Raw genomic sequence first — 23779 nt, 5'->3', positions numbered from 1 at the left:
TGCAGACATTGAGTATTGATGGAGTTGACAGCAAAAGATACCATTCGAGAAAGACTGCATTACCAAAGGACCAGCCTGAAAAACCCACCTTAACCAGTCGTCTCCGTCGTCTCCTCAAAAACAAACTGAATGTTGCCTGAAGAAGGCACTCTCTTGGGCACCATCTTGAGCTGAAACATCTCGTACTCTCGCACCACTCGATTTGCCACTGATGCGGGGATAGTATATTCTTCAACCACACCAATCATCAGGAGCACTTCACTGGAGCACAGCGTGCGGATGAAGAGGAGGAAGGATTTATTTCTGGAAAAACATTATTAAGGAAGTTCTAAGTCCAGCAGAGGCTCCGTTGGGACACAGTGGATTTAACTACTTTGCATGCTTATCCAATTTTCATCCTTTGTGTCTGGAATTGTACGAGGGCGATATAGGAGAGTTTGGAAAATAGGTAGACTAGGTGGAATTCTATAACTAATGAGGATTCTCTATTTATACCGCCTGTGGCCGAGGTCCCCTTGTTTTCAGCTACAAATCCAATTTGGAAAATTCCTAATATTGGAAAGAGGATGCTTGCCCTAAAGAATATAAAAGGTTCAATAACTATTTACAGTTGCTGTTTTGTTTTGCAGGGCACTCTGCATGGTTTTCCACCTAGTACATTGGGTTGGGTTTGTTCGTAAGAAAATAGGGCAGTGTTTGCGTGAATATGAACAGTAATATCGAGACCGGCAACCTGTACAACGGTTAGGAACGACCGATAGCCAAAGCTGTTCAAATGCCAGAGATGCATGACTAAAACCGTTGGCTTTCCCAGCACACCTGGAAAATAAACCTTTGGAACGTTTTCCTTTTGATGATCGATGCTTGCCAATAGAGATTAAAAGTGAGATTGAGCATGGATATTAAGATTCAGCCTTGGCCTGTTTATCTTTTTACAATACCAATGCGACTTGGCCCAGAAGTTGTTCCACACCGCAACCCAAAAATCCCAGCCAGGAAGCGTGTCTCCTTCCCTGCCTTGACCCCTTCCTTGTTCTCTGCAGCAATGACTACCAGTCAGTCTCTCCGAACAGTGGTGGATAACGCACTTAACTGGTTTTGGCTGAATTGGGAGTCTGTTTTGTTGGGTCCTGAGCAAAGTAATGCTGGCTGCGTGATGTTATTCGCTATGCCTTCCCCAATCACCCTCAAAATTGAGAGAAACCACATTATTTGGATGGTCAAATGCTTGTCTGAAAATAAATGCTCAGCCCTAGAGTTGCAAAGAACCTTTGTTGTCTCCAACCATAGAGAAAGTTGCATTAAGCCAGGATTCTACTTTATAGTCCCTAAAAAAAAAAAAGGTGTTCTGGCCCATAATGGTGCTAAAGTTTTTGAATTTGGGAAAGGAAACGTTTGCTACCGCGGGTCACTTTGATGGATGTGGATTCAGGAACCTTGTTGGCACGCTTGTCCATCCGAATACTGCGCTCGTCCTTTTATTACTTGCTCATTCCTTTGTTTGATGAGTACACATCTGGAAGGAACATGAACTTAGCCATGCACTCTTTGATGCACAAACAGGCTTGACTTTCCAGCAGTTTGGTTGGCTCTCGTTTTCTTCAACGAATAAGCTCACTCTGAACATCCAGGAACAGGAGTAGATGTACTCAACAGTCCTTTGGACAAGCCAAACAAATGGACGATCCAACATGAGTGGCTAAAATCTCATTCCTTTTCTTAGCCCGAAACATTTTTCAGATCTCTAACCTAGATCTGTCACCTTGGTGATCTCTTGTTGTCTGAGAAATCTTGTTTCTCCGACCTCTTAGCATGTTACCAATCATACTAGATTCCTCATAGTCTGTTATTAACAGGAAATCTGCTTGATAGTTTGGCTCTTGAGGCAGACTTGCCAAGTGGACTTGGATAGTGGAAACTGTCCTAGTATCATGAATGACTCAACTCTGAAGACTTGAATGGAAGATGGTCACCTTGGATAGGTGGTTGGAGAATATCCTATGGTCTCCAGGATCATGAGCACCTTGAAAGTGAAATTGTTCGGCCTCCAACTAACCTCTGACTGATCTTAATAACCTTTTGAGCAAATTGATGTCATCGTGTAGAACCTATACTTTCAAGCGGAAATCTCTTTCACTGAAGGGAGCCACTCTCAGTGCAAAATTCTACATACACAATCATAGAATGGTTACAGCATGGAAGAAGACCATTCAGCCCGTTGAACCCATGCCGGCTCTCCAAGAGCATCTCAGCTAGTCCCACTCCTGCCTTTTCCCTGTAGCCCTGCAAAATAATTATTTCAGCTACTTATCCAACTCCCTTTTGAATGAGTCTGCCTCCAGCACCCTTTCAGGCAGTGAATTTCAAATCCAAACCACTTGCTGTGTAAAAAATATTTTTCTGTGAGCTTCCTGTCTTGGACATCCACCTCACCACCCTTCTACATATCAAGCAGGTAATCTCCATAAATAGAACTCGGTGTTTACCATTTTCGGTACTTGGTGACCATGTGACCTAAATCCTAGGCTAAGCAGAGCTTAACAAAAATGTAGTTAACTTATCTCTCAAGTGTTCCTGAGTTTGGTCAGGAGCCAATATAGAAGCCCAACTTCAAGGGCCAATACATAGAAGGTTTTGCTAAATGGGCAGCAACCTGGAGCACATTCACTAAGCACTGTTGCCTGATTGAGTGCGTTAGTTGCTGTGTTACTGCAGTGCTTGAAAGTGACCATGCATTTAGATTCTTCGACCCACCTTCAGACTCGGTTACTCTTGATGTGTCATTGTAAATAAGGCAATATGTATCTTTTCAGTGTAGTTCAACTGTACATGCAAAAAAAAACTAATCTTCCTATTCCTCAACTCTGAAAGGTGTTTGATATTTTAAAAACTTCTGTGCAGGCCCTCATTGAATTCTCTGGTAACTTAGTCACAACTGATGATGCAGCTAATATCAGGACCCTATGTCGGAAGGGGAAGGAATATCTGATATACAAGTGCAGCGCTATATATCGCTGTCATCGTACAGTCTAGTTTAACTCCATGTATACAGTCAATATATAATTATTGTGTGCATGGAATTGAACTATACTTAAGAGTAAGGAATTCAATATCTATAGTGGGTCATTCAATGAGCTGAATTTTCACCACCATTCTGTGCTGTTTTTTTTGGCCTACGTTTTTTTTTGGAACAGACTAAAATTTGCAAGTTTCGTCAAAGTTTTTGTGCCAGTCCGATTTTTTTTTTTTTTGTAGTGTCCGTTTTTTTGTGTCACTGGGGGTGGAACCTGCCGGGTGAACCATTTCTGACCATTTAAGCGAGTTTGACCAAGTCCAATGTTTTTTCTAAAACGGCGCACTACCCTTCTGGAAAACCTTCCCTGCACTTAAGGAAATCAGCGCAGAGAAGACAATATCGACGGAGAGAAGACGCCATTATTTCGACGGAGAGAAGACGCTATTATTTCAGCGGAGCTGAAGACACGGCGGGGTGGGGGGCCTTTCGGCCCGGGATAGGTGCGGAGCCCTTTCGGCCCGGGATAGGTGCGGAGCCCTTTTGACCCGGGATAGGTGCGGAGCCGGCACTGAAGAGGTGAAACAAATCTATAAATGCTAAAAGGGAATAAAGGAATTTCATATTGTTTCACATATTGGGATTGCAGTCTGTTGTCCCAAGTCTCACTTAGTGATGTATTTTATGAAGGGGAAATGCTTTATTTGTGCCTCAGCCTTTCAGAGCGTCCCTAGTTACCCTGGCTACCTCAGTTTTTCGGCACAGACCTTAAGCTCCACCCACCGAGCTTAAGAACCATCTGTGCCGCTCCAAAATGGAAAGTTATGCCGGCGAAACTTGGAACTTTTTTTTTTGACGCAGTTGAGCCACTAAAAAAATCAGACGTACCTGTGGAATTTTGGGGCCTATATTTGAACTATATGGTCGTCTAGGCATTCGAATGTATTTGACAGTGGACCTTCCGATTCCAGATTAGTGAAGTGCAACAAACAGGCTGGAGTTTTATTGTGGGCCCTTTCTGGACAGTGGGAGGTATCATCCCTTTCATTGAGCTGCTGTGATCTCTTGTAAAAGCAGATGTTTCTGGTTACTGTGGAGTGATCTGAGTGGTGCTTCTGTATAACTACTGATGACAATTTTTTATTTTGCTAATATTGAATTCCATCAGAAAATGTCACTGGGTTGTGAAATGTTTTAATGTTTTAAACTGGAATGGAACATTTGATGGAACTGTCCTAACTACAGTATCAAGCAATTTCTAACCATTTTGTCAGGTTTTCTTATAGGGACCAAAATACAACTAACTACTTTCTTCCTCATTCATCTATTCTCCAAAAACTTCAGGATAGGCCCATAGGTGATTAAAATCTCTGATACCCCTCCAAGAATTTTACAATGTGTGAAAACTTGCAAAACATCTGATTTCCCCCTCCAATTCTGCACTATGTAAGAATTGATGCCGTAAGATCAGTCCTCTGTTGACTGGAGAGAATAAATGTCCAGCTTGTTGGTCTTTCAGTAGGACTAGTTCTCCAAGTTTTTCTTGCAAACAATGCAAATTTGCAAAGCTTTGGCATTGCTTTTGACTCATTACAAAGAAGTTTTGAGTTGAGATGTATAGTTTCAAAAGCAGAAATGAAACAAATGGCAGCGCAAGCTTCATATTTTGCACCTCTTGTTGAGATTTCTTTGCCAATAAGAGTCCTCAAATGAATCTCGTCTTCCGTCAAAGGACAGCATCAGAGATGACCACCATCTCTCATTAAAGGCTTGTCATGAACAATTGGAACATTGGACGACCAGATGACTTCACGCGATACTTACTGGGAACTTAACTTCAGGACTCTGTTTGCAGCCTACATCTACAGTGAAGCAAAAATACTTATTCTCAGAGAAATTTGTCAAATAAAAGATAATCTTTCTTGATCGTGGGACTGATCTGAGAGAAAGGATTGGATTGTTTTATATGGCTGGGGAGCAGGCATCGTACAATTTGCGTTCTCCGTTCTCCAGCACAAGCACAATGGGCCAAAATGGTCTCCTCCTGAGCTGCATCATTGATTCTGTGACCTAGCTCTCCTTTTCCAAGTCTTACTGTAGAGTGTTGAATGAGCAGGCACTGCAGATTCCTGTATCACAGCAACTGTCTGTCTTCTGGGACGAGTCCGCACGTTATCTTGTGCGTCCACTGATGTTACTGTTCACAAAGGTAGCTACTGATAGAGGAGACCTTTGGGCTGTGGTTGCACTGACTGACAACGTCATCAGTATGTTTGTTCTGCCTGACCAGATTTAATTTTGGTCGAGCAGTTGATGCCTATACTGTTTGCATTCACTGTATTACAGTGGATATACTTGCAAAGTCTTGGTGATCTTACTAACTCTGATAACCCTGTGGGATCTTCTGACATTAGTTGAGGCCAAAACACTTCCTTAAACTTAAAAAAAAAAGATAGCAAGTCCTCACTTCCATTGCTTGGGTCTTCCTAGAATCATAGAATGATACAGCACGTCATTTTTTCTCCAATAAAATCTTGGATAGACCGAAGCCATTGTCTTTGGTCCCAGCCACAAACTGCATTCCCCGGCCACCGACGCCACCTCTCTCCCTAGCATCTGTCTGAGGCTGAACTAGATTGTTCGCAACCTTGGTGTCATATTTGACCCTGAAATGAGCTCCCAGCCACACATCCACGGCATAACTAAAACTGCCTATTTCCACCTCCATAACATCATCCGACTCCGCCATTGCCTCAGCTCATCTGTTGCTGAAACCCTCATTTGTTACCTCTAGACTTGACTACTTCAATGCACGCTGGCTGGCCTCCCACATTCTACCCTACGTAAACTCGAGGTCATCCAAAACTCGGCAGCCCGTGTCCTAACTCGCACCAAGTCCCACTCACCCATCACCCCTATGCCCGTTGACTTATATTGGCTCCCGGTTAAGTGACGCCTCGATTTCAAAATTCTCATCCTTATTTACAAATCCCTCCATGACCTCGCCCCACCCTATCTCTCTAATCTCCTTCAGCCTCACAATCCCCTGAGATATCTGGGCTCCTCTAATTCTGCCCTCCTGAGCATCCCTGATTATAATCGCTCTGCCATTGGTGGCCTGGCCTTCATCTGCCTGGGCCCCAAGCTCTGGAACTCCCTCCCTAAACCTCTCCACCTCTACACCTCTTTCCTCCTTTAAGACACTCCTTAAAACCTACCTCTTTGAGCAAGCTTTTTGTCATCTGTCGTAATTTTTTCTTATGTGGGTGTCAAATTTATTTGTTTTGTAGCGTAACCCTCCTGTGAAGCGCCTTGGGACTTTTTACTATGTTAATGGCACTATATAAATACTCTTTGAAAGAGTGGTGCAATTGGTCCAACATCCCTGCTCTTTCCTTATAGCCTTGCAACTGTTTCCCCTTCAAGTATTTATCCAATCCCTATTCAAAGTTATTATTGAATCTGCTTTCAGGCAGTAAATTCCAGATCATAATTCACTGCGTCATTTTTCCGAAACATAGAAAATAGGTGCAGGAGTAGGCCATTCAAGCCTGCACCGCCATTCAATGAGTTCATGGCTGAACATGTAACTTCAGTACCCCATTCCTGCTTTCTCGCCATACCCCTTGATTCCCCCTAGTAGTAAGGACTACATCTAACTCCTTTTTGAATACACTTAGTGAACTGGCCTCAACAACTCTCCGTGGCAGAGAATTTCACAGGCTCACCACTCCCTGGGTGAAGAAGCCCCCCCCCCCATCCCCAGACACTGACCCCTGGCTCTGGACTTCCCCATCATTAATAAGAACATAAGAATTAGGAATAGGAGTAGGCCATCTAGCCCCTCGAGCCTGCTCCGCCACCCAACAAGATCACGGCTGATCTGGCCCGCTCCCCGTAACCCTTATTGGTTAAAAATCTATCTATCTGTGATTTGAATACATTCAACGAGCTAGCCTCAACTGCTTCCTTGGGCAGAGAATTCCACAGATTCACAACCCTCTGGGAGAAGAAATTCCTTCTCAACTCGGTTTTAAATTGGCTTCCCCGTATTTTGAGGCTGTGCCCCCTAGCTCTAGTCTCCCCGACCAGTGGAAACAACCTCTCTGCCTCTATCTTGTCTATCCCTTTCATTATTTTAAATGTTTCTATAAGATAACCCCTCATCCTTCTGAACTCCGATTGAGTAGACTTGGTCTTTACTCTATCATCATAAGGTAATCCCCTCATCTCCGGAATCAGCCTAGTGAATCGACTCTGTACCCCTTCCAAAGCTAGTATATCTTTTCCTTCCCTTATGACACCTGGTTCTTTTGCCAATTACCTTAAATCTGTGCCCTCTGGTCACTGACTTCTGCCGTTGGAAACAGTCTCCTTATTTACTCTCTCAAACCCTTCATGATTTTGAACACCTCTGTTAAATCTTCCCTTAACATTCCCAGCTCTCAGGAGAACAATTCCAGCTTATCTAATTTCTCCACATAACTAAAGTCCCTTATCCTTGGTACCATTCTAATAAATCTCCTCTGCATCCTCTCTAAGGCCTTATCCTTCCTAAAGTGTGGTGCCCAGAATTGAACACCATATTCCAGCTGGAGCCTAAACAAATGATTTATAAAGGTTTAGCATAACCTCCTTGTTTTGTACACTGCACCTCTGTTTATAAAGCCCAGGATTTTGTATGCCTTTTTTTTTTTAAACCGCCTTCTCAATTTGTCCTGCCACCTTCAAAGATTTGTGTACGTACATCCTCTGGTCTCTCCATTCCTGTATCCCTTTAAAATTATGCCATTTAGTTTACATTGGTTGTGACATACCAAGTCCTCTAGTCAGAGATTAGTGGGATGACCTTTCAGACCATCACCAGTTCAACTCTGAAATCCTCAATCATAGAAACTTACAACACAGAAGAAAGCCATTTGGCCCATCGTGCCTGTGATGGCTTTTTGAGTGAGCAGTTGTGCTTAGTCACAAGCTTTTGCTTTTTGTCCATCCTCAAATACCTGTCCAATTCCCTTTTTAAAATTATTATGGTATCCGGTTCCATCACCTTTTCAGACAGAGCGCTCCTGATCCCGACAATGGAGTGAAAATAATTCTCCTCCTCTCGATCTTTTTCCAATGATTTTGAATCTCTGACCTCTGGTTATTGACCCATTCGCCAGAGGGAATCATTTTTCTCTTATCTGTATCAAAACTTCATCATCTTGAAGACGTCTATTAGGTTACCTTTTAACCTTCTCTGTTCCAAGGAGAACCGTTCTAACTTTAACAACCTCTCCTCATAACTAAAAGCCCTCATCCCAGGTAACATCCTGGTAAACCTCAATTGTACCCTTTTTAAGTGTGCACAAAATCCACTATACAGAGATCCCTTGGTCTTGAGAAGTAAAATATATTGGATGGTTAGAAGCAGTCAACTATGATTCCAGGACATCTTACAAATGAGGACGGGCGTACATTAGGTTTATTCATCTTCAGTGGTTTCTTCAAACTATTGCCAGAATGGCACGTGTGTGTGAGAGAGAGAGAGAGAACACAGTTCCACTGACGTATGGCGATATGCAGACTGCACCGTTACTTCAGAGACTCGCTGTTGAGTTCGAACTATTGTTTGTCTGTTTAGGATGTCCTACTCCAGAGACACACTTTGTGTTCCTACCATTCAGGAGAAGCTTTTAAGGATCTTTGGTGATTAGGTTGAAGAAATGCTAAGCACTTTAAGAAATGTCAACAAAGCCTAAAACTATTTCCAATAGAGGTTAATCTACCATCTTGTCAAATCAAAAACAAACTTCCTTTGGATGTCCATGTTTATATGCCTAGATCTAAACAGGAAAATATTAGAGATCAGAGGAAACGTAAAAATATCGGTGACAATTTCCCCCGTCTTACCTCACAACCAGGAAGATTATGAAAGCCTGTTAAACTTGGGGGTAAAAGGAGATTGTTTCTCTAGATCAAATAACTGCTGTCTTTAGAAAGATAGTTCTTTCACTATTCTATGGAGTCACTTCTTTTAAAGTAGGGAAGATAAAGATCTTGATGTTCCCTCATGACATTGCATACTTACTCTGGACCTTCACGTTCTGAGCTTCTGCACAGCCAATTTCAGGTTGATGACCGTCTCCCTCACCTCGTGTTATGAATAACTTCAAGGAAGAAGTGTGAGGCACAAGACAAACTCCTTTCTGCCCTCTGACTGTGATCAGTGATGTACAGTACAAGTCCACTTTAAAAACTCTGATCTTGTGTTCGTCATAAAAAAATGACCTTGTATCCCCTCTGTGCCTATGAACTTAGAAGGGTAGGTTCCTGGATCTGTTGAAATCAGATGTCTTTTGCCCCTTGGCTGCTAGATTTTGTACCTTTAATGATGGGTATATTCTTGCTATCCAGAAAAATCTTGCACTGTAAAGATAGAAGTGGAAGAGTTTGATGTTGGAACTGTCACTTCGCTGCTCTCGTGTCGTGCTGCTTTCTTTACATTTGCTAATTGACGCTTCAAAGCTAGAACCATTAACGTTCAGCCATTCGTCATCTTGTAGTTGGAAAATCTACTGGGGACGGGACTATCTGGTATTGAGCTTTATAAAGGAGGCCCAGATTATGCAGTTTAGATTGACCCTTTGTGCTATCTTGGCCTCCGCAGGTTACGGCTCCTTTTAAGCCTCTGACTCTAGTTCGGCTTAAGACATGCACACACATTGATTCAATGAACGTTGACCTGTCAGTAGATCCACCATATTGATTTGGTGCTTGCATTGGGCTACTCTTAGGATAATCTTTGGGAAAACATATTTGAGCTCAGAGTTCCATCTTTCCGAAGAGTCTAGTCCTCTTATTCTTTCCACCAAACTCTGATTTGACTGCACAGGCGTCGTTAGAGCTTTCTATACATCTGATTTAGTTACTGCCATCTTCATTGGCGATGAAACTGGTGACTGAGCAAAATATGTGAATCAGCTACCACTTAAAGTAAAGCCTTATTAATGCGATCTGCTGCAGCTTCAGAAGCTTGCACCAGAAGACTCCATGAAGCAGTTCCAATGAATATATTCACACCATTAGTAAATAAGATTGTCTGAAATCATCTCCCAACACAGATAGTCATTTTGAGCCTTGAAACAGGATTTTGATTTACCATAGATTGTCCTGCTCCATTTTTTTTCCCACAGTACTGAAACATACTCCTGAAGTATATGGAGGATTAATGAATGAGGAAGAAAGTAAAGATTAACTACCTTCATTCACTGTGGTCTTGCCCATTCTTTGTGTGTTATCCTCCACATATCTCACATACACCCTCGTCCCACTGTTTCTAACTCTCTCTCATTTGGACATTTGTTTTGACATTTTATTAAATTTTGACAAAATTGTTTTCCTTCGCTGTGTAAGCATAACCTACCCTGCAGGCTGCCTCCATCGATTAAAAAAACAGCGGACTGGTGTGCGGCCACGGCTTTTATACAGCCTAGGAGTGGGGAAAGATCACATGGCTCTTGAGAGACTTCAGTGAGGTTAGAACTCATGGAGGGACACCATCCAGGTAATTTCCCCCATTGGATGATGGGCCTGTCCTGAGGTATGTGGAGGATAAGAAAGGATAAGGGAGAGAGAAGGTAGGTAATCTAACTTTACCCAGTTTTCCTTGCTTTCCTTGCAAATTCCTTTAAAATATTGGTACTGATAATACGTCTGACAAAATTATTTTCTTTCCCCAATTTGTAAAACTATTGGGCCAATCTGATTACTGGTTTTGAATTCCAACATCAAGCTTTCTTTACTAACACCGCAGGGGTTTACTGCCTTGCTTTGTTGCCATCTTGTGAAATAAAATGTGCCTGAAATCTCAGAACTGCCACTTTTCTGCTTCACCCCCCCCACCCTATATGAAGTTATCTGGGTTGAGCAGGAAGGGATGCAATGTGGCTCATAGGACAAGAAACATGTTTTTGGAAATCTATCTGGCATTTGCTTTTCAGCGGAATCTTGGCTGTATTCTCGAGTTGACCCCAAGGTCTGTGGGTATTGGGGTAGCACGCCGGAGACATGAGTTTGCACCGTGCTTTCACAAACAACCCTTGCAAACGTGAAACCACAGTGGTGCAAGTAGTGTCACTGGCTGCTGTGGTCTGTTGGTTCCCTGCGCAGCTAGTGGGGTTCAATCGAAGTATACCTGCTTTTTGTTTCTCTTTCTCCCCAATTCTCCTGCACCCAGGGATTCTTGGCAGTGTTACCCATTGAATAAATTAGGAGGGAAAAAGTAGTAGGTATAGCGTATGTTAGGTCACTCTTCTGTCCTCTGGGACCTGGGTTTGCGTCCGGCTGAAGAAAGGTGGAGGCGAAGGCCTCCTCCATTTCAGAGGGCTTTCGAGGACTTCCACAAGAGCTTAAGACGGTCTCTATCCAGTTCCCCAACAGGCAGGAATGAAATAGCTTGCCCTAAATTCAGCACAACACGGCACTTGTTCTGCAGTCTATCTGTGAGGGACCACCAGGGCAGTAAGTATGGTGAACAGAAGTTGCTGGCTTGGGGAGGGGTGGATCTGAATTTGGATTTAGGTGCATTTGGGCATTGCAGGAGGCTGGAGTGCTCTGCATTGCACCTGATCAGTGCTATACCTGACCTTGAGAGTACTTCATGCTGTCAGTTGGATGCAAAACAAAAATGTTCAATTTCCCAGCACTGTCCTCCCTCTTGTTCAAAAAAAAACCACACACAGAATAGACTTGCTGCAGTGTCCAACTTGGTATAAATGTAAGTTTTCTTTCCGCCCGGCAGTGCACGAATGGTCACTTGATGTGTGCAGGCTGTTTCATTCACCTGCTGGCTGACGCCAGGCTGAAGGAGGAGCAGGCCACCTGCCCGAACTGCCGCTGCGAGATCAGCAAGAGCCTGTGCTGCAGGAACCTGGCCGTGGAAAAGGCGGTGAGCGAGCTTCCCAGCGAGTGCGGCTTCTGCCTGAAGCAGTTCCCACGCTCCAGTCTCGAGAGGCACCAGAAGGAGGATTGCCAGGACAGGTAATGCACTTAAACCTCAGAACCAGGCAGTTTATTAACCAAATAACAGCCCCAATTGACCCTGCTTTTTATTCACAGTGCATAGGGAGCGAGGGCAGGGGGTGGACAGGGAGGCAGAAATGTCTTGACGTGCACAAGTGAGTTTCGGGGGCAGTATAAAAAATATTTTATAAAAAGTGGTGGTAACAACACCCACTTGGCTCTTCCCCCCCCCCCCCCCCCACTGTTTGTGCACTGCCAAGATGACATGACTCAGATGGAACCAAGTGCATGGCAGCTCCTCGCCAAATCAGCAACTGGACCCGTACCCACGAGAATGCCGAAACCAGCGTAAAGGAGACAGGGCAGCAACTGTTTCTGCTACCCTTGTGCACTGCCCTCTTCCAAATAGGGTGTTGATTCGGTGCAGTACAGAAAAAAAAATCCATTGCCTAGCCATCCATCCTCGAAAGCTGACTGAGGTAGGTGGGGAAGGGCAGTGTCATTAAGGCAGTGGGTTAGGACAATGGGGACAGACCGAAATGACAGGAAGCAACATTGGCAGCACTAGTCCATTGGGATCTTTTCAATAGCGATGTCTTGGGAGAGTGCAATTGACGGAGTTGTATGAAACAGTACATTCTAGCCTTTTTATTTCTGGCATGCAAGACTTTTGTTTTTTTAAAGATTAATTTTCTCTCCTTACCTTGGTCACCTTGTGCATTGCATTATTTGCAGCTACCATGGTTTAGAGCTTAGCCAAATTTCCTTGGGCTTTCCCTACTACTGCAGTCAGCAGTCCTGGGGCCAGCTCTCCCTTCAAAGCACCTTGCCCTACGGCCCGGAGGCCAAGATCGAAAGCTCAACATTTTGAGGGAATTGAGGGTGACGATCTGCATTCTGTGCAGCGCATCGATACTTCCACTCTGTGCTGCTGCAATTGCTACATTGTTAAATAAAGCAATTACCCCAGAGATCTACCATGGGGCAGAGTTGATTTTAAATGTTGAATTGATTTATAAATGTTGTGCACTCTTTGTTCACTGGCCTTTACCAATGCTGATCTGTAATGATGTACTCAAAATGCACAGAGGCGTCCTGGGGTGACTCCTCCCCTCTGTTTTCACCCTTCCTGCGCAAGCATCTCGCTTTGGCAGTCTGCACATCTGAATCCTGCTAGTTTTTGGCACAGCGTGTCAGTATAAACTGTGCATTGCACCATAAAGCTGTTGTGAAAACTGCCTCTTTTAAAACTCTTCCACAACTGTCAGAGGTGTTTGGCAAATTGGTGCTTTGTACTCCATTTCTGATGCGATTGCTACTTGGCTGACGAACCACAATCTCTTGTGTGCAAATCAAATTGCTGACAATTTAGGACTGTAGAATAATGTTAGATTGCATGTAAGACGAGAAAGAAAATAATGGCAAAATATAAAACTTCCCCACAACTGCACGGTATTTCCTCTGCTTTCGAGCCTTGTGTTCTGGGAAGATCTCGCTCCGTAAATTCTCTCTCATTAGTCACCGTGTTCTGCCATCTCCACGGTAAGAAGCACCTGAGGATTCTGTCATTTTAACTCTTAATACATACCAAAGGCTCATAGCAAGATCAGTCCTTAGTTCTTTTCCACCGTTGGCAGCAGGCTCGGCTGTGATAAACATGTTTTGCCGTTCAATCCTTTTTCCAAATACCTGGAAGTTGGTATGGAGAAAAAAAATTTCTGTCCCTTACCTGTAGTTTTGAGAATTTTTTTTGAAGAATCATAATGCTTATGGTTTGCTATAGTCTTCCTTCAGCTGGAGAATCTAGTTTGGTGCAGTCACCTTGTTTTTTTTCCATTACTGATTTCAAGATTTGTCTCATGCCTTGGATCCTTGTGATTGATACTTGCACCGTGAAGGCATTGTCAGAGGTTCCATCCTTTGGCTGAGATGTCTGCCTGTTCACATGACTTGGATGAATGCAAAAGATGCTGTATCACTATTTGAAGAACAGGGGGTTCACCTGGTGCCTGACCAACGTTCTTCCTTCAACAGTACCACTTCACTTCAAACTGATCACTTGGTTATTCACCTTGTCTGGTGGAAGACTATTCTGACAAAGAATGGCCAGCCAAGGTTCCCTAGTCTGATCTTGCTTCTGTTTCTTTAAGGAAGCAATCTTCTAGCTGTACATCAAGTTGGGAATTGTCCTGGAGACATGGATTTTTCACAGGAGAGATGAAGAACCACCTAAGCATTGACTAATTGAACAATATTCTGCTTTGACTTGTGTTGTCCAAGTGACGGTGTCAGAGTCCTCGAGCTGGTACCTCCTCCAAGCTCCAGTGATGGCTTAGTTGGTTAAGGCAGCATGTAACCATACCATTGAGGATTGACCTCATTATCCATGGGTTGGGGGAGGAATGAGCCAGGATTCCCTTCCCTGGTCACTGTCCAGTTGTCCACTGCTCGAAAGTGTGCATGTGAGGGCATTTGGTAAAGACAGAAGCGGTCCTGACTTTGCTGCCTATGGTCAAATGACTGTTTAGGCTCTTGCCCAAGGAGCTGTACCCCCTGGAGGAGAAAATTGACAAAAATAAAACTTATCTCCTGCAGTCGGCAAATATTAAATCTAAATATTCATTAGCAGGACTGGCATCAAGCAGTTCTGTTCCCTAAAATGTGACTCTGTTCTCTAGATCATCAACCATGCAAATGCTAATTTTGGCTCTGATTTGAAGCAGCTGTTATTGCATTGGAAAAATTGCTAGATTGCTCTATCTAGTTCGCCTTCTACCATCCTGGTACTTGCATGATGCAACGATAATGGAGTTGCTGCCTAGCAATCAGTCTCAATCAATTAGTCTACAACAGAACCAGACATGAGGCGAGGAAAACACCAATGGTGGAGAGCTTTGAGAACTATAGGTCCAAAGTGACCATTTTCTTCCCGGGCATGCTGCATGTCCTCCCTCAAATTACTCGTGTATCATTCGGCTGCATTCTTTTCAAGCATCTATTAAAGGGGAAGCTCCTGAGCGTCCATTTTGTCTGTGACTGCAGTAATCACAACCATGCCCAGGGAAGTGATGCTCTATCATCAGATGGATTCTGTGCAGCTCCCATGTTGCTGGCACGGATTTCAGAATCAGTGTCGATATTGGCAGCTGGTTCATATAATCAAAACTCTCATCTGAGCGGCTAGTTGTCTCCTGAAATGAGAATATTGACCCAGAGCATTCAGAGGGCTATCTCTTCAGAGAAGATTCAAAGGAATTGTTTACCCTTACAGAGCAGTGAAATTGTCGAGCAGCTAAGAGAGTTGATGCTTTGCAGACCAAGACTTGAGTTAAGAAAGAAAGATCTTGCATCTAAAAGTACCTTTCGCACCCTGAGGACATCTTGAAGCACTTCACAACTGATTCTGTAGTGCAATCACTGGTACATAGGCAACTGAAGCAAAAAATTTGTGCACAGTAAGATTTCACAAGCAGCATACGTGACCTGTTGATCTTTGTGATGGTGTTGCTAGAGAGAGTAATGTTTGCCAGGCTTTGGGAGAACTGCCTGCTCATCTTCGGATGGTGCCGTGGACTCTTCTACGTCCACTTGAGCAGGCAGGTGGTACCTTGATTTAATATCTCATCTGTAAAACAGCACCTTGGATCAGTACTAAGGGAGTGCTGCATTGAAATGTGCTTAACTATTGGCTTGAACCCACAACCTTCGGACTCGGGTGAGAGTGCTACTACAGGCACTGAGCTCTCAGTGCAGAAGGTGATGATCATGTGCTTTGATCGTTTCTGAGCTTCCGGATATATCCTGCATTGGAAGACAACTGTGCAGGGCTGATTGTAAAATTCATTGGATATTCTGGCCCCTCATTTGACTTACTTTGAGGTTAGAGGAACATTATGCTGAAGCTTTGCTCAGGAGATGAACTTGTTTGGATAGAGTTCATAGTGGGACAGATTTTACCTGGTATGTGTAGAGTATAATAGCTGGTTTGACATTTTCTTATTACGCAAAGATCCAGTCACCATGTTTGAGTCCCCACACCAGGCTACTACTATGCAGAAGTAGAGTTTCAGTTTGCCTGATGTGGAGTGCACATTCCCTCCTGTGCACACTTGGTTAAGTCCAGAGAGCTGGGGTGCAGATTGGCATTGGGAAACCCTCGTGTGCACAGGCATATTGCTGGAGTTCCACTAACTAAAATGGTGGAGGCCATGAGTATAGAGCTTCCCATATTCTCTCCAGCCAGGACCACCACACCTGTTAAGGCATTGGCTTGCAGGGTTTTAGAAGCATACAGCACAGAAGGAGGCTATTCGGCCCATCGAGTCTGCACTGGCTCTTTTGAAGAGCAAAGTGACCAAGTGGAAAAAGGGACCAAGTGAAAAGAATCTTAGTCTCCAGTTACAGTTCTGTCTCCCCCAGGTTCCAATAGTGAACCAGGCTCTTGGCCAGTTATAAATGATGTCCTGGGGTACTTTGGACTCGCCTGGCTTGGGTGTTGGATTACTGAGTCTTCCACAGCAAGTTGCCTTGATACTGAATTCATGTTGCCAGATGTGCCCTCAACGATGCATCACTTGCCTCTCTTTTCCCCCGTCTTCCCCTATCATCCTCCAGCAGATAGGTGCTAGTCACCACAGTGAGTGCATGGTCACCATCTCCCTCCTCACACCATAGCCTTGTTAAGTATAGGCTGTATCATGGTTGAGCCCAAGCCAGTGCAGATAATCTAGAGGCATTGAGGGCAGACATCGTGCTGATACCCAAAGCATCCTCTCAGATAGGCGCTCTCCTGTCTGCTGCTGTGAAGCACTTGGGAGGTTGTTCTACCCTATGTAAATGCAAGTTCTATGGCTCATGAGATTTATCAAGGGCCATCGGGAGAGAAAAGTATAGGAAAAAATTAAGAAACTAAACCAACACATTTAATTTCGGGTCACGATTTTCACCTGAATTTTTTTCCCCTAAATTCAAGGCCGTCACGCTGAGGTATGGTTTCAGGGAACGTTCTGATCATGGGTCTGAGTATTTGGGATGGAATGGGGTCGGGGGCGGGACTAACAACACAGTCAACCCTAATCCTGTCTGGATAGCAAATGAGGCCCTTGGCTGATATCTTCCTCATCCCTGCGCACCCTTCCAGCCTGGGCCATCTGGGGGAATTTCCCCACCTGTCCTGCAGGATCATTGGGTGGTATCGTGTCAGTCAGCTGCCACAATTTGGAAGTCCAGAAAGCACTGCTGGACAGGACCAGGTTTTCGGTAGAAGTGCTCAAGTCAAATGAGCGGGTCCTTCATTTTAGCATTCATGGTGGGGCTGTGTTGCTCCTGCATGCATTACACACGTTACCAGCAATAAAGAACGTCCATTTGAAATGGGTGTCCTGAGCTGTTAGGCAGCAGAGTATACTGGAGATCCTGGAACAGAGATAGCAATATAAAGGTAAGTGTGTTTTAGCTATTTATCTGTTTTTGTTTTCCCCTGTTGGCACCAATGAGAATTGCTGTCAAATGATCAAAATTATTTTTAGTCCCCCCAGCACAATTATTGGCACCAGTGAGTATCCCAATGGTGCGGCCTCTGTCAGAAGTACCCAGATAAGGAGGGGGCTCGGGCAGGTCAGGCTGAGCGAGAGATGCTCAGTGCTGACCTGTCGGGACCTGCACATTCCCATCTACAGATAGGTAAAAACACCTTGCTTTGGCATCAGGTGGTGGTTCCTCTTCCCAAAGGAAGCTGGGCCAGAAGATCCAATGGCTGCACTAAGACAGAAGCCTGACTAATGGTAGCACTGGATGTTTTCTCAAGAACCGTCCATCATATTATCCTCCTAGCCGGTCCCTCGAACGAGGATGACTTGCTTCCACGAGAGTTCGCAGATGTTTCAATGAAGGACCCGATGTTCCAGTCCTGAACTCCAATTGAATGGTGGCAGATTCCTGTGCGTGAATTTTTTTTAACGTGTGGTGACCGTTGCACATCAGCCACCACAAGAACTTGACAGAGTTAGGCCTTTATCCCGTGGCGAGGGTTAACCAAGACGACTGGAGACCTGCTCTGCTGCACGGACGTAGTGCGCGCACATATCAGTGTGTGTTGGCCCGTGCTGCCCCTGGGCCCTTGGCTCTTCTGGGCCCCGTACCGTCATTTACTGCACCTCTGCCACGATGTTCCAGGGCCCGGCTCCCCATCATATTATAACATGCTTGCAGTGGCACTGTACGGAATGAGACTCGCCAGCATGTTCAAGAGTCGCCTCATTGGCCGTCCCAGCCAAGATGTCACTGCCCATTTCTGCAGACTTTGGCGGCGACTGTGGGGGACTTCCTTCTAGGGGGGTATGGGTCAGCAGAAAGCAGCTGCACTGCTGTGTCATCTGCTGCAAGGGCGCCTAGAGAAACCATACAGCACAGGCTGCCACATGCATTGACAATAATGGTCAACTGTAGCAACTTGGCGCTATCTCCACGTCAGCTGAGCGATGTGGAGGACAGATGTCCTTGCACCCATCTCCACTTCAGGCAGCAACCAGAGTGTTGGTTGCTTGGCTGCTCTTGCAGACTTATGCCTGCACCATGGGTCTCCTTTTCCTTTATTTATGCTTCGTTCCTTTTAACCCCTCACCACTTCGGCCTCGACAAAAGCTGATACTGGGTTACGATGTCTTCTGAGGCAATCCCAAAGCCTTTACATTGTTGTCCTCCACGGTGACACTTCCCTTGTCTGCTTAAATTTCACTTCCACACAATTTTCTACTCCCACCATTGCTCTTTAGATTAGTCTAGGTCTACAGCTCAAATTCAGCTAATAGGTTGCTCTAGGGACATCTTTGGGTTTAAACAGCCCACTTCCATTGAAAAAGAAAGACTTGAAAAGTCTTGGTGTCTAAAACCTGCCAATAGCCATTCTAGATAAACTGCGGCAAAAGAGAGAAATCTTTGTCTCGTGTCGATGCTGCTGCTCCAGCTTAGATTGTAGGTACAGTAGTGTTATGGTACTGGGCTAGCAACCAAAAGGTCACCATGGCAACTGCAAACTTGCCAGTGTTTCCCACATCATGAACAAATGCACCGTGTAGCACTTATACCTTCTTGAACCGTTGAGAGGAGTTAGTTTCTAAAATCGCTTTAAGCAAGCGGAGTGGGTGATCTTGGAGGGTGTGGGGGTAAAATCCTGGAATTGTGTTGGAATTTAGTCCAGGCTTAAAGAAGTTTTACCCCCCCTCTGTTCGTTGCACGATTTTTCACTCGGTCTAAACCTAGTCCTTACTGGAGAGAGACAAAGTAGTAAATGATTGTCTTGCTGAGAATGAAAGGCAGGTGTGGAAATGGGTTTTGTGGTCAATGATGGGATGAAGGGAGGAGAGTTGCATGCGCAGGCGATCAGTCACAGGACATGTGGGTGGATGTAAGGCTGGAGGAAGTTGCTGAGGTAGGAGTGGGATGAGGGCATAAGAGGAATTTGAGGATGGGTAGGGAAGAGGGAGCCAGTGCTTCAGCAAGGGCAGAGATACTAGGCAAGGATGACCAAGTATGGGACAGGGTGCAGGCAGCAAAGTTTTGAACAAGTTGTGGTTTAGAGGGTGGATGATGGAAGGCTGTTCTGGAGGATGTTGGAGAAATTGAGTTTGCAATCTCTCGTGGTTTTGCTATTCCAACCGTATCAATTAAAGATAAAACCATCTCTCACCATTTCCTTGTATCGCTCTCGACCCACATCCCCCTTCCCCAATCCAAACCTACTTCCTTCTGCATCCGCCCCTGGTAAAAAAACTCTCAACTCTCTTACAATTGCACTTGCCAACCTTTGGCCCTCTTAACAATGACATTTCTGCAACCACACCCTCACCACCTTTGATGCCCTAGTCCCTGTTAAAATGATTACTTTCTCCCACGCTGGCCATTCCCCCGGTACAGCCTCATCTTCGCTCCCTCAAGTCAAAAGTGCACGGACTTGGACAGATATGGCAACAACTGGTTTAGTCATTCACCGCCAGATCTGGCTCGAACACACAAAACATTATCGGTTCCTACTCTTGTCTACAAAAACTGCTCACTATTCCAGGATCATTCTGGATTACAAAAATAACCCCAGCTACTATTCTCTACTGCTAACCGTCTCCTTAAACCCCTCTCCCCTGTCTCCACCACGCTCGCCTCCAACAGCAAGTGTGAGGAGCTCATGGACTTCTGTGTCTCAAAGATTGACACCTTCCGATCAGCTGCCTCTGCGAGTTCCCTTCCTTCACCGAGCCCACAGGGCCAATCTTCATCATCTGAGGCTCCCACCTGCCCTAGCCCTAAACTCATATCTTTCTCTAGTTTCTCTTTGATCTCCCCTCTTGTTCTCTCCAAACTCATCCTGTCCATGAGACCCGCTTCCTGTTCCCTTGACCCTATTCCCACTAAACTGCTGACCACCCAACTTCCTTTTTTGGCCCCCACGTTAGCCCACATTGTTAACTGTGTTCTCTCCTCAGGTACTGTTCCCCTCTCCTTCAAATCTGCCGTCATCACCCCTCTCCTCAAAAAATCAACCCTTGACCCCACTTTGCTTGCTAGCTATCGCCCCATCTCCAACCTCCCTTTCCTGTCCAAAGTCCTTGAACATGTTGCCTCCCAAATCCGTGACCATCTTTTCATGAATTCATTGTTTGAATCCCTTCAATCTGGTTTTCATCCCTGCCACAGTACTGAAACGGCTCTCATCAAAGTTACAAGTGACATCCTTTGTGAGTGTGACAAAGGTAACCTATCCCTCCTCGTCCTCCTGGACCTGTCTGCAGCCTTTGACACGGTTGACCACTCCATCCTCCTCCAACACCTCTCCACCATCGTCCAGCTGGGTGGGACTGCACTCGCCTGGTTCCATTCTTAATTATCTAAATCGTAGTCAGAAAATCTCCAGCAATGGCTTCTCTTCCCACCCCTGTATCGTTACCTCTGGTGTTCCACAAGGATCTGTCCTTGGTCCCCTCTTATTTCTCATCTATATGCTGCCCCTTGGCGATATCATCCGAAAACACTGAGTCAGTTTCCATATGTATATTGACTACACCCAGCTCTACCTCCACCATTTCTCTTGACCCCTGCTTGGTATCTAAATTGTCAGATTGCTTGTCCGACATCTAGTACTGGATGAGCAGAAATTCTCTCCAATTAACTATCTGGAAGACTGAAGCCATTATCTTTGGTCCGTGCCACAAACTGCGTTCCCTAACCATCGACTCCATCCCTCTCCCCAGCATCAATCTGAGGGTGAACATGACTGTTCACAACTTAGGTGTCATATTTGACCCTGAAATGAGTTTCCAGCCACATCCATGGCATAACTAAAACCGCCTTTTTCCACCTCCGTAACATTACCCGCCTCCGCCCCTGCCTCAGCTCTTCTGCTGAAACCCTCATCCATGCCTTTGTTGCCCCTAGACATGACTACTCCAACTCACTCCTGGCCGGCCTCCCACATTCTACTCTACGTAAACTTGAGGTCATCCAAAACTCAGCAGCCCGCGTACTAACTCGCACCAAGTCACGATCATCCATCACCCTGTGCTTTCTGACCGACATTGGCTCCCGGTTAAACAATGCCTCGATTTCAAAATTCTCATCTTTGTTTACAAATCACTCCATGGCCTTGCCCCTCCCTATCTCTAATCTTTTTCGGCCTCATAACCCTACAAGATATCTGCGCTCCTCAAAATCTGCCCTCTTGAACGTACCTCATTCTAACTGCTCAACCATCAGTGGCTGTGCCTTCCAGACCCTTAGCTCTGGAACTCCCTCCCTAAACCTCTCCGCCTCTCTACCTCTCTTTCCTCCTTATAAGACGCTCCTTAAAACCTGCCTCTTTAAACAAGCTTTTGACCATCTGCCTTAATTTTTTCTTTTGTGGCTGGGTGTCAAATTTATCTGTCTTGTCCTATAACACTGTTGTGAAGCACCATGGGACGTTTTACTATGTTAAAGGCTCTACATAAATAAATATTATAATAAAGATTCATGACCCTCTGAAGAAATTCCTCCTCATCTCTGTCATAAATGGCCGACCCCTTATCCTGAGACTGTGACCCCTGGATCAAGACTTTCCAGCCAGAAGAAACATCTTCCCCTCACCTTCTATCCTGTCAATCCCCCTCAGAATTCTGTATATTTCAATTAGATCACCTTTCATTCATAAATTCCAGAGAGTATAGGCCCAATCTCTCATAGGACAGCCCTCCCATCCCAGGAATCAATCTAATGAACTTTTGTTGCACCGCCTCTACGGCAAGTATATCCTTCCTTCGCTAAGGAGACCAAAACTGTAAACTGTACGCCAGGTGTTGTCTCACCAAAGCCCTGTACAATTGTAGCAAGACTTTTTTACTCATATTCCAACCCCTTTGCAATAAAGGCCAACATGCCTTAACATTAGAGCTAGGCTGTTATGGGATGATGTCAGGAAGCACTTCTTCACACAAAGGGCTGTGGAAATCTGGAACTCTCTCTTTTCCCCCAACCCACAAAAAGCTGTTGAGACTGGGATGTCGGTTGATAATTTCAAAACTGAGATTGATAGATTTTTTTATTAGGTAAGGTTACTGAGGGTTAAGATACAGATCAGCCGTGATCTAATTGACTGGCGGAGCAGGCGCAAGGGGCTGAATGGTCTCCGCGCCCCCCCCCCCCCCTCCCCTCTCCCAGTTTCCTGTGTTTCATTTGGCCTGGTTCAGCCGGAGTGTGTGGAAGAGGATGGAGTCAGTGAAAAGAGAGCGGAGTTCATGGTGAGGGCGGGACACGATGGCTTCGACCTTCTGGGTGTTCAGTTAGAGGGCATTTTTGGTCATTCACAACTTGATTTGTCAGGCACCCTACTGTTGGTGGGGTTCCAGGACCATTATGGGGAGTTAGAGCTAGGTCTTGGCATACACATGGAAGCTGACCCTATGCCTACGGAAGAAACAGCGGAGGGGGCCAATGATGGATCTCATCACTTCTGCCAGAAGCAGAAATGAAAATGATCTGTTACTCAACCTTGACTGACCTCTCATTGATCAGCACAGGCAGACTGTCATCTTTGCGAGGGGAGGATGGGATGTTTGAAAAAGCTTCAACTCTCTCATCACTGGACATCCAACTTCTCCCAAATTCTGCTGCACGCGTTCTGCTTTGCTCACTCATCACTCTGTCTCCGGTGCCCCTGCCCAGTCCCCTCATCCTTATCTGCACATCTCTCCATAGCCTCTGCCCATCTTACCTTTGTAATCTCCTCCAGCCTTGTGCCCCTTCCATGCTTCCAGTCCTCGAGTAAAGCTGCCCATGAACCTCCAACCATCCTCCTGCTCCACTGTCTCAATCTTACTCTCTGAAATCCTCTCTGCCTCTTTATTTTTCTCCCTGCCTTTAAAATCTTTTTCCCTCAACACAGCTATCTGTCACCTCAACTCTCCCACAAAAGCATGAAATCTATTGCATCTACTCTCCTGTGAAGTGGGCAATTTACCTACCAAATGGTGTTTATGTATATTTTAATTTAACTCTTGGGATGTGGGTGTTACTGCCAAGACCGGTATTCGTTGCCCGTCCCTAGTTGCCCTGACAAGGTGGTGGCCTTGAAGGGCCGCCTTCAACCACTGAGTACCAGTTTGATGCAACTGGTGGCTTGGTAGGACATTTGAGGGTAGTTGAGAGTCGACCACGTTGGGCTGGGAGTGGAGTCACGTATAGGCCAGACTGGGTAAGGACGGCAGATTTCCTTCCCTCAAGGACATTCATGACCCT

The 23779-nt window shown here is 45.2% G+C and overlaps 1 protein-coding gene across 2 annotated transcripts in view; it reads left to right on the top strand.

Moving 5' to 3' along the window:
• zftraf1 (zinc finger TRAF-type containing 1) overlaps window positions 1–23779 on the top strand; it is a 141458-nt gene that overhangs the window by 72803 nt on the left and 44876 nt on the right. For both annotated transcript variants that reach the window (XM_070881899.1, XM_070881898.1), the window contains exon 2: window positions 11799–12037. In XM_070881899.1, the coding sequence (XP_070738000.1) occupies window positions 11799–12037 (239 nt within the window). The remainder of the gene's footprint in view (window positions 1–11798; window positions 12038–23779) is intronic.

The sequence above is a fragment of the Pristiophorus japonicus genome, chromosome 5 (genome assembly GCF_044704955.1).
Source record: "Pristiophorus japonicus isolate sPriJap1 chromosome 5, sPriJap1.hap1, whole genome shotgun sequence".
NCBI lineage: Eukaryota > Metazoa > Chordata > Chondrichthyes > Pristiophoridae > Pristiophorus > Pristiophorus japonicus.
The sequence above is the reverse complement of the archived record's forward strand: the minus strand, read 5'-3'. Positions and strand labels throughout refer to the sequence as shown.